General features: G+C 40.5%; 1 protein-coding gene across 10 annotated transcripts in view; it reads right to left on the bottom strand.

The window, feature by feature from the left end:
- The window catches only part of LOC140201653 (spectrin beta chain, non-erythrocytic 1-like), a 325,497-nt gene that overhangs the window by 210,094 nt on the left and 96,608 nt on the right, over nt 1-18,795 (bottom strand). For 8 of the 10 annotated variants that reach the window (XR_011886936.1, XM_072266114.1, XM_072266104.1 and 5 more), the window contains one exon: nt 4,136-4,332. Coding sequence is in view for 9 of the 10 variants with exons in the window: in XM_072266114.1 (XP_072122215.1) it covers nt 4,136-4,286 (151 nt within the window). In the remaining variant the exon portion in view is untranslated. Of the gene's footprint in view, nt 1-4,135; nt 4,333-8,166; nt 8,269-9,199; nt 9,240-18,795 lie in introns of those variants that run through there. The other 2 variants (XM_072266141.1, XM_072266131.1) reach the window with 2 other exon arrangements.

Raw genomic sequence — 18,795 nt, forward strand, 5'->3', positions numbered from 1 at the left:
CTGGATTGACTAGGCTTATACTCATTGGAATTTAAAAGATTGAAGGGGGATCTTATTGAAACATATAAAATCCTAAAGGGATTGGATAGGCTAGATGCAGGAAGATTGTTCCCAATGTTGGGGAAGTCCAGAATGAGGGGTCACAGTTTGAGGATAAAGGGGAAGCCTTTTAGGACTGAGATAAGGAAAAACTTCTTCACACAGAGAGTGGTGAATCTGTGGAATTCTCTGCCACAGGAAACAGTTGAGGCCAGTTCATTGGCTATATTTAAGAGGGAGTTAGATATGGCTCTTGTGGCTAAAGGGATCAGGGAGTATTGGGGGAAGGCTGGTACAGGGTTTTGAGTTGGATGATCAGCCATGATCGTACTGAATGGCGGTGCAGGCTCGAAGGGTTGAATGGCCTACTCCTGCACCTATTTTCTATGTTTCTATGTTTCTATAGCATCCTCCCTGATGAGAATGGAACAAACAGTCCATGAACAGGGTGTGCGGGATTCTTCATGATGTTACCGGCCCTTTTCTGGTACCTTTCGGCAGATATTCCTTGATGCTGGGTAGGCTGGTGCCAGTGATGCATTGGCAGTGTTGACTACCTGTTGTAGAGCCTTCCTGTCCGTCGTAGTGCAGTTTCCATACCATGCAGTGATGCAGCTTGTTAGGATGCTCTCTACTGTGTGTGTGCAGAAGGTGGGGAGTATTGATGTGCGAAGTCCAGCTCTCTTCAGCATCCTCAGAAAGTAGAGGTGTTGGTGAGCTTTCTTGATTGCATGGGATGTGTTCTGGGACCATGAGAGCTTGTGCAAGATGTGCACTCCCAGGAGTTTGAACCTGCCACTGATGTAAAGAAGCCAGCTGGTGACGCAGTGGCATCAGTGCCGGACTTTGGAGCGAAGTCTCCCGAGTTCGAACCCAGCTGGCTCCCCTGGCACGCTTTCCATCCGTGCTGGGTTGAGCGTTGAGCTAGCAACTCGACCTCATAAAAAGAGAAATTGCCTGCTACAGAAACATCAATAGCTAAAAGTTGATGGCCTATGTGCCCCATGAGTTTAAAAGGCAATTTCCTTTTTTTTTCCACTGATGTAAAGAAGCATGCGACTGGTGTGAGTTTTACTGAAATCAAGAACAATCTTCTTTGCCTTGGTAATATTGAGGAGAGGTTACTTGCCTGGCACCAGGTCTTGAGCTCTTGCACCTCCTCTCTGCAGGCCGTCTCATCATTGTTGGTGATGAGCCCCACCACTGTAAGGTCATCAGCAAACTTGACAACGTGATAGCTCTGGTGTTTGGCCATGCAGTCAGGGGTGAGCAACGGGGTCATCACATAGCACTGGGGAGGGGGGAGGGGTGCACCTGCATTGAGGATGATGGAGAGAGAGGAGCGATTGTACACCCTGACCATCTGAGGGCTGCTGGTCAGGAGGTCCAACGCCCAGTTGCACAGTGGTGTATTTAGACTGAGGAGCAAGAGCTTGCCCACCAGGGTCTGTGGGACAATAGCGTTGAATGTTGAAATGGTATCCAGAAACAGTGTTATTTAAGTATGCTTGTTTTCTGGTGTGTCAGGGCCAGGTGCGTGGCAGGTGCTCTAGCGCCCATCGCAGAGGGTTCTGCTGGTAAGGATGAGGTGTAAAAGAATAATAAACTGGGTGATATATAAAAATATTGGTGGGGTCGATGAAAAACACTGCTTCAAACATAACTTCCTACAGGTGATGCAAATCTATTTGAGAAATGATGGAATTGATCGCCTTTACTCCTAAGTGCAACAGCAAGAATAAACACTAGATCAGCAATGGTGAAATCGATCACTTTCACTTACTTTGTGTAGCATGGCATCGTACAAGAAGCCTTATAACTTTCAAATTCCCTGCAACCTGAAAAAGTGGTTTCAATTGAGTGCACGGCAACAAAGACTTTATTTTGTTCTGTCACATACACAGTCTAAGGTGGCGAATGGCCTCTCTGAAGCAAACCCCATACTGCTTCAGAAAACAAATGCATCTCACAACTAGTTCATCATTTGCCTGAGAGGGTTCAAGGGGTTAGATTTGGGGTCAGGGGAGAGTGGTGGTTTGGGTGATTTTGATGTCTTTTGTAGGACAAGGTAAGGAAGTGAAGGTTAAAATGTAAGGTGAATTTAGTAAAATTATTGAGAAGGAAATGAAGACTTTAAGAGGTTGGATCAGGGTACGAGGGTCAGAATCCTGATGGATTGGCGCAAGAGGTTAGGGTTGTGATAATATTTGTCCAGCTGCTTCGTCAAAGGCAACCTGGTTAGGCTGGCATAATCCAGTCTTATAGATCAATAATGTCTAATTTCATCAGTAATCACAATCTTACTTGACATACATATGCTAGAACAACTGTAAAGCTACAAGTGTTCACGATGGCTCTGAAGACACTGTGAGAAATGTTGGGGGACAAAGACAAGTCATGAGTTCAAACATGCAAGTAAAATCTCACTTATCCCAGGAGCTCCCAAATATATTGATTTGCAGATTATTTCTTGGAACTAACCCAGAGGGACTTATGCATACACTCAAATAAAATTCTGCTTGCTGTATTCTACAGACTCCTAAATGGTCATTGTGCTGCACTGGGAAAGCTGCTTCCAATTGCTTTTGACTCAAATGTCTATGTGCGAGCGGTGAATGAGATCCGGACTGGACATAGGTGGGATATCTGAAGCAGGTGTATAGCATGCAAATTAACTAACAGACTGGAGTTCTGTGTCACAGTCTATTTTAATGACACCAATACACATGATCCCAGGAAGAAGTAAAAGCAGAATTTAAAGGAATAGACACAATACATGGTAGGTATCATAACTTGCAGATTTGGGTATCAAAGCTGTATAACATCCAAACCCATAACATAAGAAGGCATCCAAGTTTATCAGGGGTGTGAATCCTTCGAAGACTGCTTTGACTACAATCTAAAGAATATATAATCAGTGTACTGAAAATGTTGGAGAGCTTTCAAAGAAGAGTTTATATTCTGGAAAAAGAATCAGTCATAATCTACTACAAAAAGATTTCAAGAATTACTTCTCAAAAATTTAACCATTTAGAATCCAATTTTTGGATTTTAGTGTATCATATTTTTGGTTTATATATAAGTTGGTTGAATCAAACTTTGGTCTTAACATTACCTACCTCGTAAAGGCCAAACACTCAAAATAACAGGTCCCAAGGTCATTGAGTGATAATTTGCTCTGGGGCAATCTATTTGGACAACTGTTTGACTGAAATCTTTCAGATGAGGATATGCCACTTGGAATCAGAAACACTGTGATTTATTTTCTCTCTAAAATTATAGTATTGAAAATATTTATAACTGTGAATGTGGTATTTTCATTGAAACTTTCAAGTGTGCAATCTTTTTTTCTACAGTTAGGATACAAGATGTGAGTTGGCATGAACAAGTAACACAAAAATTTGCCAAACATTTTGCTGTGGCGAACATTCTCCCTTATAGAAAATAATCAAAACTGCAATGTGAATAAGCTATTTAATCAATAGATCACTGTGAAGCTCCACATAGACCTAAATGCATTAGATTATGCAAACATTCCCTGTGTGTATAGAATGAGTACCATTAAAATGACGTTAATTATTAGATCTTTTCAGGGTTCTTTTTATGCAGAAGAATGGATTGATTTTTATAACAATCTACAATTGAAAATGGAAATAGTGGAAGAAGTGAACAGTCCAGATACTTTCAGTCTCAAATATACAGGCAGAACAAAAGCATATTTTAGAAAACTTACCTTTTGCATGTCACTTAAAAATTGTTTTTGTAAATGATGACAGGAGCTTGCAAAACTTCTTGCAGGATTTGAATTACTACTAATCATGCAGAAAACTGATCATTTAAAGCAATTTTAAGCATGTATGCTTAAATATATGTAATGTACGTGTATAATATATGTAACTCTTTTTTATTTTAGTCTCAGGATAGATTTTCTTTTCTTATTAACTACTACTCATTTACTGAATGAAATTACCTCCCTGTAGTAAAAAAGATATACATCAAATAACTAAAAGATATGGAACATGAACCAAAATAGCTGAGGGCATGAGCAGTATCCAAACAAATTCTCAGAAAAGAAACTGGAGTTCAGACACCTTACCCGCAAGAGCTTTGATCCTGGAACGTTCAAACAATCTTGCCGAGCTGTTGTCATTATCGAGTTCACCTTCATCAGAGAGTTCCCACCGAGCATTGACGTGGCTATACTGCTGTTGAATCTCTACATTATCAAAATCTGTGGCCGATGTCATTGTGTTGCTTTTGCTGTCGTTTTCCTCTCTTTCTCATAAGGCCTTTCTGTAAGGAAAAAAAGAATCCACTGTAACACATATGAAGTGTTTCTTGGGGAAGGAAACCCAGCAGCAGGTTATGGGCTACATTTTGATCCCTACTACTTTAGGTAGCGTTGGCCAAAGATGATACATTTCTTTTGACTGGAGACGTTCGGCTGTTGTGATAATAATGCACCAAGAATGGTGCAAGCATCTCTGGATATTTCACAACACACTCTGTCCAGTAGATGGAGGTCTTGCATGATCATATACACTGTAAATTAGTGTCTAGCTATCGAATCAGCAATGTTCAACAGAGATATCACAGATAAACTGGTACATACAACAAGCTATTAATTGCCAAGTATATTGAAGCAAGTAAACTAAAGCTCTCCTCACTGCTATGCTTGTCCAAGTTTGATAAAATAATTAGTCTCAAAATTTATTTTCAGAGGATTTGTTTGAAGCTCAAGACTTGATCAAGATTAATTGATTTGTGGCTGCGGAACAATATATTGTAGTTGCTAGGGTGACTTGCTCATCTGCATTTGTGCGTCAAAATAAAGTCATGGCACACATATATTCTGACTGCTTGTAAGACACCAGCTGTGCTGGGCACATGAGCTCACTGGTTTTGCTGTACTGGTCGCATGTGACCGTCACCTGACCACTACATTTAGACACAGTGCCAGATGATGTACTTCCAATGCCGAAAACGTCTTCAAGAAGGGAGCAGCAGCATTTTATTAAAGAACTCAAGTACTGTTTCAGAATAGAACTAATCACAGCACAGCAATTTTAATTTCAGTACTGTAAAATAAAATAGGAAACACTGGGGTGACAAGAACATAATCATTTAGTTCTGAGCTTATTAACTCAAAGTTGAGTTTCTATTACTGAAATGTTTGATGCCGAAGCTGCCAGATTAGTGTAAAGTTTCATTCTCATTTTGATGGAAATGAAAGGCTTTGATGCAGAACTAGTCATTCAACGCTATGGAGAAATTTATTTTAGTGACACCTCGGAAAGTCATCTACTCTTCCCAACTGCAGTAAGTTCATCTGGAGGAATTACCAGAAAGAAAATTAGTAAAGAACTCTGAAGTAAAACTTTATTGCTAGTCAAAAGTTTAAGTTTTGCTTATTGTTGCCAAGTTCTCCAACTGAAGTCAAATTTCTTACATTAATTAAGGCTCAGCACTTATTCCAGGGCATGATTCATTGAATTCATTCTTGTCACTTTATAAAGTGCATGATTGAAAACATCAACAACTGACAACAAAACAGCTATCAGGTGCTCAGCCCAAATTGTACAGTTTGCTGCTTATTGTTCAGAGGGCAGTTACAAAGCACAGTGCTCAAATGTACAAGTCTTGCAGCACTGGGAGAAATGGGATCTTTTTAGGAATCTATACAACACCCATTCATAGCTACATTGGGCAACTAATGATCTAGTGTACAACTATCCTCTCAGTTGGCATCTTGAAACATGAGTATTTCTTTCATTTCTTTATCCAATTCGCAGCCACACTGAGGCAAAGATGAACTGTAATGTTTTCCTGGATTATTTTGGAGTACAGGAGCAACATTCCCAGTAATGGAAATGTATTTTGTTGAATTAACATTGGTGAATTTTGAAAGCTGCAAAGCCAGGCTGCATCCTCTTTATAAAGGGAATAATATTGATTGAATTAGATTAAGGAAAAAGGAGGAAAGAGGGTTAGAGATACAAAGATACAAGTAGTCAACTAAACAAATCAAAGTTGACAACATAGACTGTAATTTGTAAATTAGACAATACTTTTTATATTCTAATCAAGGATGAATTTTAATTTCTTGATTTAAAAGTTAATCATTAAAATTCACCTTCAATTAGCATACCCTTGCAGTACATGATGGGACAGTTAATTTGTTTACTTTGAAGGTACAATTGGTGATTATTGTTTAAAATGTCCACTGAAAGCAAGTCATGGTTCATCCCCACTGCATTGTTTGTGAACACAATAGAAAAAAGGCAGAGTGATTGAAGGTGTAATTCCCAACCCTTCAGTTAGCGGAATTAAAGCAGATCTGAAAGCCAAGGAAATAAGTAAATAAACTAAAGGCAAGACTCTTTCCAAATATTTTTTGGTATTGGGGGATTGGTCTCCCATTTCCAATCATACCACGCAAGAACTAGTGTGGGAATGTTCCTGCATCTAACCTCCAGCCCTTTCCATACATCTGCAATGATTGGACATACAAGTCAGTACACATGGACACATACACTGCAGATAACCAATGGCTCAGTTCAGAACAATGGGCTAACCAGCCACATATTCCGTTCCACTTGTTAATGTGGTGCGTTCCAAGACTCCTTCGCATAAGTAGATTTCTCTCAAAAGGTCCATTGCATGGGTCAGATTTCTCTTGAATGCACCCAGATGTCATGGTCCGGATTGGGGTCCCTTTAAATTTAGCTTGTTTATGTTACGATCCGGACCGTTGATTCCCTGTTTTCCCGTGTCCCTCGACTTGGGTGATTAGAGGCAATTAACACTCAGCTGAACCGGAAGTTTATAGTGTCCAGCTTTCAGCCGTTCGGCACAGGAGCGTCTGCAAAGTCATCTGGCCGGAGCAAGCCTAGTCTCTGCCGGAGCGAGTGCCGGTAATTCGCCTCTCCTCACCGGAGCAACCCTGTCCAGTTACCTTGCCAAAGCGAGCCTGCAAAGTTTCCTCACTGAGATGGGTCCGTCAGTTAACCCGCCGGAGGGAATCAAGAACCGCTGTCTACTGTTCCCGGGTCGAGTCGAGAGCTCGCCACTACCCAGAGGTTCCAAGTCAAGTCCTGGCCCTGGTGGCATTCTAGCACCAAGACAAATCCTGGTCCTGGCGGCATTCAAGCACCAAGTCAAGTCCTGGCCCTGGCGGCTTCTCAGTTCTGAGTCAAGTCCTGGTCCCTTGTCTGAATCCCTTCTCTGCCCCTCTCGACTCTAGCCCTCATCTGCAGCCCCCGCCTGCACTTCAGTCTAGTTCCATCACTGGAGCTAGATAGGTACTGTCTGGTGTTCATTCGTGTTGGTTTTGTCTTGTCTTGTCCTCGCCTCCATGGGGTAAGTCAGGCCGTCTTGCCGTTGTCCCGCGGAGGTTCATGAGTCCCGGCCCTATGTCCTGTAGCCAAGGAGGGGTCCCGACTCTGTTCTGTGTATGTATCCATGGTTCCATGTACCTGCTCCCTGAGACTGAGGCTCTGTGTTCCCAGGTTCCTCCTCTCCCTAGCCCGCCCATGTCATGTCCATGCCTGGTTCTGGGGTCCGAGCCCGAGGCAGGACCCAGGTACTGGGTCCTTGCCCAGTCTCGGGCTCGGAGTCCATACCCTAGCCTCCTCATGTCACCTCTAGTTCTGGGAGCCGATTCCAAGCCCAGACCCTTGGTCCCAGCCTAGTCGTAGTCCTGAGTCCTTGTCCAGTTCGCTATTTCCTGCTCCTGCCTTGCTCTCCTGGTATCGAACAATAAACTAAATCTAAGTAACCTCACAAGATGTGTCTTGCATTTGGGTCCACCCTTGCTCCCAATGCCCCACCAGTGTGACACCAGAGGGGTTTGGGAGAGCATGAAATAACAGCTGCAGATCACGGCAAAGCAAGCAGGTGCACATTCTGCTGGTAAGTCATTAGGTTTCAACCAGACCAAGGGGCCTTTATCATACGTTCATGGTTGTCCAGCAGAGGGGATGGTTTATTTTCAATCAGCACCCGGGAACTGTCTGTGGAGCACGGAGTTCTGCCATTTCAAACTACTAGAACACAGAGTAATACATTTCTCTCCACACTTTCCATGCACTGGGGTCTTGGAGCAAGAGGTGTGTGATGGTCTCTCACCCTTTGCAGCTTTGAGCTCTGAATGCACTGGCAGGACCACAGAGGTTAGACTTCTTTTGCCATTATCGAAGTTGCTTATTGGTGCCAGGACATTTTACCAAATGGCTGTGTGGTCAATAAAAAAAAACAAATCAGATCCAGTATCTGCTGGACCAAAAGCTACGGTTATCTCATCAGGTAATTGAAGAGAGTACACTGGTGTATGATGCAAGTTCAGAGAAGTTAAATGGAGGAGAAAGTGATGGATGAAATGGTGACTATTTTTAAACATAGCTTATGGTCTAGGAGGAAGACTAGAATCTCCATTGCTCAAAGCTAATCTGTCCATTACAGACTCTATTCATTGCTGCCACTCTCCCCCAACCTCTCCTTGACCTTGCCTCTCTCACTGCTTACTGCATTCTCCCACACCATGCCCTGATCTCCTATCTCCACAGTCACTGAACCTTGATCATCTCTGATTGCTGAGAATTCTACTCTACATCCAGCTTGAACAAGCCACTGTAATTTTCATTATGCCTTCCGACAGTTCAATAAACTGATTTAACCTTGCAGCTCAGCCTTCAATTTGTTTGCTTATTGGTGTCTCATTTGTGGTAACTTATTAATTATTCTTTCTTTCTTCTCTTCTAATATTTGTATATCTGTGCACTTGTAATGTTACTGTGACACTGTAATTTCCTTTGGGATTAATGAAGTATCTATCTATACTTTATTGACATAGTAAGTGACAAATTGATTGCTGCCATCTATTAGCTCTATATCATAACTGAGTAATTCTAATTTTTAATTCTTTTAATTCTAATAAGCTGTACCATGGAATGAATACATATACACACACGCACACACACTTCATATTGCATTACTCAATTCAAAGGTAGCAAAATAATTATCTTCCGAGGATGTAGAATAATTATAATTCTTCTAATTTCTGCAATAGTCATGCAACTTGGAATGATTTAAATATTATTATAACTTTAAAATGCGCAAATTTTAAAAATATATTTTCTTATAAATGACTAGTAAGGTCTACCTTGTAAAAGTAGTGATGAATGAAATTCCAGGATTAAAGGAGGATTGCAACACATTCCTACTGCTAGCATAGAAAAGGAGAAATTGAAACCGTACAAACTACGCGTGATGATTTGAATTCCTGAAACAAAGTTTCATTGGTGATTTTTATAATAGGGTGGGCCATATTAGGAAGCTTAGTAAATATATCTGATATATCGCAAGTACTGACTGCAAAAGATAATTACCCAAAGAATTAAGTCAGGCAACTACTTCTGCATTAAATGTCCCTTCCAAATGTTTATAAACACACTGTTGTGAAATAAAACAATAATAAACCACCAAGGAGCTGTCATAAATTATATACTTTATGTAAAAAGGTAAGGTTATAAAACTGCTCCCACGACAAACAGCTATCGTAGGTTGATAATTATGCATTCTAGAACTACTGTGTGTAGGAATAAAGTAGCTCAGGGTTTCTAAGAAAGTGCTTAGAGGTGTGGTTCATTGATAACAGTATCACTGAGCTCACTGCCAATACACAATATCTTAAGTGACCAGCTGCTAAAGGACCACCACAGTCCCAATACACTGTTAGAGCTGCATAGAAAGAAGACTGATTTCCACATAGCTCCGACTCCTTCCAGTCCGGGAATTAGGGGTAGACTGATGGTGTCACACCAGCTGCGGAATTCCTGCCTACTGACTTTAAATATCATACTTACTGCCATGTCAGCAACAGCTGCTAACTATCTCAGTCCTTGAACGTCAAACAGGGAAAGTCAACATTGGAACATTCATTCACTTGGTCACTCTCTAACTATGCAATGATTCATGCCTTGGTCATTTGCTTGCAACACTGGAGTTGGCAGTGTTATGTACCACTTCTACAAATCTATCTTAAAACCGCAAAGCACCTCCACTTCTTCAAAATTAATGAAAAGTTATTATTTGAAAGTCTAAAATATTGAGGTTTTCAGTTCTTAATACTTGATCTCTAAACAGATTTGCAATATCTACCTCACACCTTTAATTGAAGAGAAACAATAAGAGTCTTTATTCACATATACACAGTAGGAAATGGACATTGGGGTGTTCTTATTACTCAAATGAAGGTAACAACTTCTTAAACAACTGCAGGGGTTTGTCTCATCAAATCTGATGGGAACTGGTGAAAAGGGTTACTCTCAGTGGACCAGGCTGTGAAAAGAGAATCCAAGGAATCATTTCAGGATAAGGGCCGTCAAAATGTTCCAGTTTTGGCAAAATCAGAATCAGATTTAATATCACTGGCATATTTTGTGAAATATGATATTTTGTGGCAGAAGTACATTGCAATACATAATATGTAAAAATATTAAATTAAGTAGTGAAAAAGAGAGGAAAAATAGGGAAGTAGTATTCATGGATTCATTGTCCATTCAGAAATCTGATGGTGGAGGGGAAGAAGCCATTCCAGAAACATTGAGTACGTGCCTCCTTTGTGATAATAGCAATGAGAAGAGGGTATGTAATGGCCGATGGGGTCCTTAATGATGGATGCTGCCTTTTTGAGGCATCACCTTTTGAAAGTGTCCTCGATGCCAGGGAGGCTAGTGCCCATGATGGAGCTGATGGAGTTTGCAACTTTCTGCAGCTTATTTCAATCCTGTGCAGTGGCCCTCCGTAACAGACAGATATGCAACCAGTTAGAATGTTTTCTATCGTACATCTGTAGAAATTTTCTAGAGTCTTTGGTGACGTAACAAATCTTAAACTCCAGCTGTGGTCATGCCTTCTTTGTAATTGTAACAATATGTTGGGACCAGAATAGATCTTCAGAGATGCTGACACCCAGGAACTTGAAACTGCTCATCCTTTCCACTGCTGATCCCACCATGAGGACTGGTGTGTGTTCCATTGACTTCTCCTTCCTTAAGTCCACAATCAATTCCTTGCTCTTACTGACATTGGGTGCAAGGTTGTTATTATGACACCACTCCACCAGCTGATCTATCTCATTCCTGTACTCCTCCTTGTCGCTATCTGAAATTCTGCCAACAATAGTTGGGTCATCTGCAAGCTTATAGATGGTGTTTGAGCTCTGCCTAGCCACTCAGTCATGGTGTAGAGAAAACAGCAATGGGATAAAGTGTGCACCCTTGAGGTGTGCCAGTGTTGACTGTCAGCAAGGAGGAGATGTTATTTCTGATCTGCATTGACTGTGGCCTCTCGGTGAGAAAGTTAAGGATCTAGTAGCAGAGGGAGGTACAGGGGCCCATTATCTGGGAGTTTGTTGATTAGAACTGAGGGTATGATTGTGTTGAATGCTGAATGCAATCAATAAACAGCAGCCTGATGTTGGTATTGCTCTTGTCCAGGTGATCCGAGGCTGAGTGGGAAGCCAGTGAGATTACATCCACTGTAAACCTATTGTGGCAATAGGTAGATTGCAGCAGGACCAGATCCTTGCTTAAGAGGGAGTTGACTCTAGCCATGACCAACCTCTGAATACACTCTATCACAATAGATATGTGTCACTGGGTGAGGCCATTCACCCTGTTCTTCTTGTGCACTGGTACAATTGTCACCCTTTTGAAGCAGGTGGTAACCTTTGACTGTAGCTGTAAGAGACTGAAGATGTCCTTGAACACTCCCATCAGTTGGTTGGCAAAGGTTTTCAGAGCCCTACCAGGTACACTATCGGGACCTGACGCCTTGTGAGGGTTCATCCTCTTGAAAAACGTTCTGATGTCAGCCTCTGAGACAGAAATCACAGGGTCACCAGATGCTACAGGGATTCACACAGGTGGAGTTTTATTCTCCCTTTCAAAGCATGCATAAAAAGTATTGAGCTCATCTGGGAGTGAAGCATCACAGCCATTCATGATGTTAGATTTGCTTTTTAGGAAGTTATGATCTGCAAATCCAGACACATCTGCTGTGCATTGGATTCTGTCTCTAACAGCAATCGGAACTGTTTTTACACTCTTAACATAGCCTTCCATAGGTCATACCTGAACTTCATGTATAGTTCTAGATTGCATAGTCATTGATTGCTGCAGATTTTTAAATTTTATTTATTATTCTCTAGATCAGTGCTCTGAATGTACCTGGTTTTGGATTATTTGTAATTTACAAGTCATCCCAATGAAAATGAACATCTTTCTTGTTTAACCAAGCAATTAACCTGTTTTTATTTAGTTCTACCAATCTGAGACAAATATGTGGCTTACTAAGCCACTTCAGAGGGCAATAAACATTCAGAAGGTAACTGCTGTGGTACTGGAGTCATATACAAGCCAGACCAGGTAGAGATAGTAGGCTTCCTTTGCAAACAACCTTTCTTTATACCACGGATCTCTACCATTAACCGAGGAGTTCATGGACCCCAGGTTGGGAACTCCTGACCTTGAGTGTTTCAGGCTTTTACAACTGAACTGCTTTAATACTCACTCAGAATTGTCATTCCAGATATTTTAAATATAATATTTCAAATAACCATGATAAGACTTAAATTCACCTTCCTTGAATTGATCCTTCCATAAGTAGGGATTACTGCACAGTTGTGCTCATTGCTGTAAAACAAAACTGTCATAGGTTGTCACCTGAAATCATGGACAACAGATTTACTGAATCTGAAGGGAATCTAATGACAGCATCAATCTGAAAAAAAAGGCTGCTTACATTGTAATCTTTGCAGAACAAACACGCACTGACGTGCTTCGTATCTAAAATACTTATGACTCACAAAGGTTATTCATCCTGGTGTATTTCATCCATAATGTGCTTTTTTAAAGTCATTCCAACACCTTTGGCAGCCTACTTCAAGTCCTGACTTTTCTCCCTAGGAAGACTTGCACCCTAAAGTTAACTTTTAGTAGCCTGAACCTCTTTTCTTTTCACCAACCAATAAACTTTGCAACCTGGGTATTTGTGCAATGAAAAATTGATGCTCAGATTTTGAAGACCAAAACTCATAAGGTGTGCCTGCTGTAATCCTACCAATCATTAACTAAATGACAGAAATCAAGTGATATGTGTGCGTCAAGCCAACATTTTGTATTCACACGCATTAAAAAAGAGAGTTAAATAATTTTGTATTGTTTCATGGTTATTTTGGATCTTCTCTGCTTCCTTTTCTCAGTCCATTCATCTTTGTGATGCACATGAAGAGCACACGGTTCTTGGATAAGAAGCCGAAGCCAGTTTGTTTTTGAGCTCCTTGCAATACCAGCCTGCAACCAACTGCCAAAGAGGATGAAAGAGAAACATCCAAAACCCTGCTGTGTGTTACAATCTTCTTTACATGCACCATCCTATCCTGCATCGCTACCTTCCTTGCCCTCTAATCCCACCATCTTTGCACACACTTTTTAACGGTTTTGAGCCAACTGCTTGAAACTACAGCACTGACAAACTGTCAAATTACTTTTAATGGTTTTTGAATGGATTATATTGTTTGATGAATATTCCAGTAAAATTGTCTAGTTATTTCATAAACGGAAGTTTAAAAAAAAACTGATTAACCAAAACTCAAATTTTCGAACAATACTCCAAATAATGCAAAAGATTATTTTTCTATACAGATTGCACAGTTAACCTTGACCCATGTTAATTTGTGCATTGCAGTGCTGAACCTTTCCATGAAAAAAACCTCAAATGCACCCATTTTAACACAAGTGCTAATTCGTAACTGGAGAAAGAGCAGGAATTTTGTATGTCAGATGAACCTGTAGCTTCTACAGAGTTGATAACAGCTGGCTTAATTTCAATGTTGAAGGCAAGATTCCTATCCATGTCTAATTGAAATTATTACCTTACAAATGTGTGGAAATGGAACTGTTGAAGACAGGAGGTTGCTGTTGTGTATTTAATATTTCAGTAATATTTGAGTAATATTGTAAAAATATTGTTTGATTAAGCATTCTTGTTCATTTAAATAAGTCATTATGAGTTATATGTAAAAGTATGTGAATGACATACGTCATAATGCCACCATGCCATAGGCACACATAGTGCTTAAAGTAAAAATGAAGCTAAGACATGCATTCTGGACTCTGTTTTTCTTTCAATTATTTTGATGTTTTGGAGTTATGAATCATGAAAGTTGCCATAAGGGAACAATGGTGAAAGGCAAACATAGTGGTTATGGAGACAGTTGTATGTGGAAGGTGTTGTCAGGAAGACAATATGGATTCTGAAACTGAAAGGCCCAGAACAGGAAAGGTCTTGACTATCCCTACAGGACTCACAGCAGCATAATTGGAAAAAAATTACAAACTGTATCTGCTTCCTTTAGCCTTTCCAGCCCTACAGAGTATTTCCCAGCCAGACAGTTCTCATTTGAGCTTATGGTGGCTAAACTGGCATATCCATGAGAAAGTCAGACACCTGGAGCCAGCACTCCCGTTGTCTCTTGGTAGGGTCGGGTGGCAGAAGATACAAGTTTATTTTTAAGCCCCCCCCCATCCCTATTTATTTTTTCCATTGTGGAAAGTGTAAAAATAAGGGCTAAAATGTTTTCATCATTACGTGTGAACCAAGCATGCAGTAAGGATTGGAGCTGAACAACTTGCACACTGCTATTTTTTTTCAACTAAACAAGAGTAATAATAAAATGAAATACGCTCTATAGTGCCAGCTGGGAAGTAAATCATATATTTTTTTTGATGTGCAGAATTAAGGCATGTGTACTCAAATCAATGCTGATGCTCAGGCCTGGCATTTATCAAAGGATGCACAGAATATTCTGTTGACTGCAGTCAACTATGGTGCCAGTTAATACCATCGCCTCATGCTGCCTTTCACACTGAGACGTGGACAAGCAAAAGGACATCTTTTCCTAGTGCACAGATCCAAAAGTAGGAGCACAGACTGAGGTGGAGAGAAGATATCAGTTTTCTGCCCATAGCATTTAGCAACTGAAACAAAGCTCCATCAGCACTTCTCTCCTTCACAGGTGGGCTGAAGAGCATGACTTTATTTAGAACCTGTCACATTGTTCCCTGGATAATTTTCCATGAATATTTGCCAAGAAAGTTCTAATGCTGAGCTGATTTTTGAATGTTGAAGAACTTTTATGCTGAATTTCTCCAGAGATTCAAATAGTTTAGCATCAAGCAGGCAGAGAGAAAAAAAACATTTAGATGAAAAATAATACCAACTTCTCAATCAGGCAATATTTATGCCAACCACATCTTTCAATTCTTACACCTGTACTGAGTCATCACATTAGCATTCAAGAATGGGAGAACAAATAAAGGTATAAAGATTTATAAGTTGCTTAGATATGTAAGATTGTAAGAAACTTTTCTCTGTGGCAGAGGTGTCTAGGACCGGTGAGCATAGGTTTAAGATGAGGAATAAGATGTTTAAAGGGGGGTATGAGGAAGAATATCTTCCACTCATATGAAAGCGTTGCCTGAAAATCTGCTGGACGGGACACTGTCACAACATTCAGGCATCTGGACCATCGATTGAATCATCAAAGCATGGTGACATTTGTTAGTAAGCATAGACACAGTGGGCTAAAGAGTCTGTTTCTGTTCAGTAAGTCTCTTTGAGTGAGAGAAGGGTAGTTAAAATAATGATAACAATACATTTAAAAATTAACAATTCCATACCACCACATGCCTTTTACTTCAATTATTCTTTAGTGGCCTCCTTTCCCCAATTTGCTCCCTTCTGCTTTCCTTTTTCCTTTCTTCCATGATAATTTTTGGTTTTACTTCACAGCCCAGCTTCAGTTTTTCTGTGGTATAAATGTGACCTGCTAACTTACTAACTGCCCCATCCCCCCAGAAACATTTACTTCAGACTGTCCAGTTTTGGAATACATGCTGTTTCAAATAATCGTGTGTTTTCTAGATGCACTGCCACCCTGTTCAACTGCATAATAGAAAATTAGCATTAGTGAACAGTATAATTATGAAGCACATTTATAGAAGTGACCCTAAACCATCAGAAACCCTAATAGGACAACAATACAACAATGTGATGATTGCAAAAGCAACGTTCAATAAAACAAAAAAAATCCTGGAATAGATAGTGGTACAGTGATTTTGAATGAGTTAGCAACTGGTTCAGCTATGCTGTGGTTATGAATGGGATAGCAGTGTTGTGATTACAACTGGGTTAGCAGTGTGGCGATTATGAATGAATTAATAATGTACTGATTTTGTCTGGGATAAGAGAGTGTAGATTACTTCTAGGTTACACTGATAAAGAATGAGATAAAAGTACAGTGATTATGAGAAGTTTGATGATTATAAATGTAATAGCAGCACGGTGTAATAAGTGCAGGGTTTATGAGCAAGTTAACTCGCAGCAAAGCAGTGCAGTGATTAAGAACAGGGCAGCAGCACGATAATCAGGAATCCAATAGCAGTAAAGTGATTACGAATGGAAAAGCATTTTAAAAATAGTCAGAGTGCTCTAGCACAGAATCAGGCCTTACAGCCTATCTAGTCCGTGCCAAACTATTACTCTTCCAATTCCAATAATCTGCACCTGGATCATAGCCCTCCATATCCCTCCCATCCATGTACCTTCTCTTAAAAGTTATAATCGAACCCACGTTCACCATTTCCAGAGGCAACTCGTTCCCCACTTGACCACCCTCTGAATGAAAATGATCCCCCTCAGGTCCCTTAAATACTTCACCTTACACTCTTAACCTTTAACCTCTAGTTCTAACCTCACCCAGCTTAACTATACTAATCACAATTTTGTAGACGCTATCAAATCTCCCCTTATTCCCTTACGTTCCAGGGAATAAAGTCCTAACCTTTTCAACCTCTCTTAAGTCCAGGTAGCATTTTATCTGCTATTTTTCAGTTCAGTTTTCAGCTGGTCCAGATCCTGCTGCAGGCTTTCATAGCCTTGCCTCATTGTCCACTACACCCCCAATCTTGGTATCAACTGCATATTTGCAGATCCAGTTTACCACATTGGCATCCAAATACTGTAATTAACATAGATGACAAACAACTATGGATGCAGCACCAATTCCGACTGCACACCACTAGTCACAAACCTCCGCTCAGAGAGCAAACAATCTGCTATCATTCTCTGGCTTCTCCCACTTAGTCAATGCTGAATCCAATTTATGACCTCATTCTGAATGCCAGGCAACAGAACCTTCTTGACCAACCTAACATGTGGGACTTTGTCAAAAGCCTTGCTAAAATCCATGTAGACAATGTCCACTGCCTTTCCTTTGACAACTTTCCTTGTAAACTTCTTGAAAAACTCTAGATTGGTTAGACACAACCTACCATGCACAAAGCCATTTTGACTATTCCTATTCAGGCCCTGTCTATCCAAATGCTTACATATTCTGTCCCTTAGAATACCTTCCAATAATCCACTATCGACATCTAGCTCACGAGCCTACAATTTTCTGTTTTTTCTTAGAGCCAATCCTAATCAACAGAACAACTTTCCTCCCCAACGTCAGCTGTGCCTAAGGAACTTATTCATACCTCTGCTAAGGCCCTTCAAGTTTTGCACTAGCTTCTCACAGACTCTGAGGGGACATCTTCTCAGACCTTGGGGACATCTGCCATAATTTGCCTCAAGACAGCAAGCACTTCCTCTTCTATAAGCCAGATATAGTCCAAGACCTCACTACTGTTTTGGTTTGGAAGATGGAGATATGTCCATCTGCCAAGTAAATATGTGCAAAAAAATCCATTTAAGATCTCCCCCATCTCTTTCAACTTCATTTATACATGCCCATGCTGATCTTCAGGTAAACCAATTTTGTCCCTTGCTATTCTTTGGCCTAATGTATTTGTAGAAGTCCTTGGAATTCTCCTTTACCTTGTCTGCTATAGCAACCTCATGAGTAGCTTTCCTGACTTCCTTCTCAAGTGTCCTCTTCATTTCTTATACTCCTTAAGCTACTCATTTGTCTCTTGCTGCCTATACCTGCCATGCACCTGCTTCTTCTTAACCAGGCCCTTAATATCTATTGAAAACCAAGGTTCCCTAAACCTATAAGTCTTGCCTTTTATTCTACAGGAACAAACCAATTCTATACTCTCAACATTTAACTCTTGAAGGCATCTCATTTACCAAGTATCCCTTTACTAAACAACAACCTACCCCAATCACAATTGTGGTGCCATCAAAATTGTGCTTTCTCCAGTTCAGAACCTCAACTTGAGGACCAGACCTATCTTTCTCCATAATTATCTGAAACTATTAGAATTATAATCATTAGATCCGGAATCACCCCCTATCACAACCTTATTTTTCTTGGAAATGTCTGTCACCTCTCTACAAATTTGCCCCTCTAAATCCCATTGACTATTGGGTGGTCTATGACATTGACGAAGTCATCCCCTTCTTTTTCCTCAGCTCCACCCATGTAGCTTCAGTAGACAAGCTCTCCAGTCTGTTGTGTCCGAGTACTGCATGACAATTTCCCTGGTAAGTAACGCTACCCCTCCCCCTCTATCATGTCTAAAACAGCAGAACCCTAGAACATTGAGCTGTCGATCCTGCCCCTCCTGCAACCAAGTCTCACTAATGGCTACCATGTCATAACCGCATGTGCTTATCCATGCCCTAGGCTCATCTGCCTTTCCTATACTACTCCTTGTACTGAAATAGACACAACTCAGAACATTA

Source organism: Mobula birostris, chromosome 1 (assembly GCF_030028105.1).
Source record: "Mobula birostris isolate sMobBir1 chromosome 1, sMobBir1.hap1, whole genome shotgun sequence".
NCBI lineage: Eukaryota > Metazoa > Chordata > Chondrichthyes > Myliobatiformes > Myliobatidae > Mobula > Mobula birostris.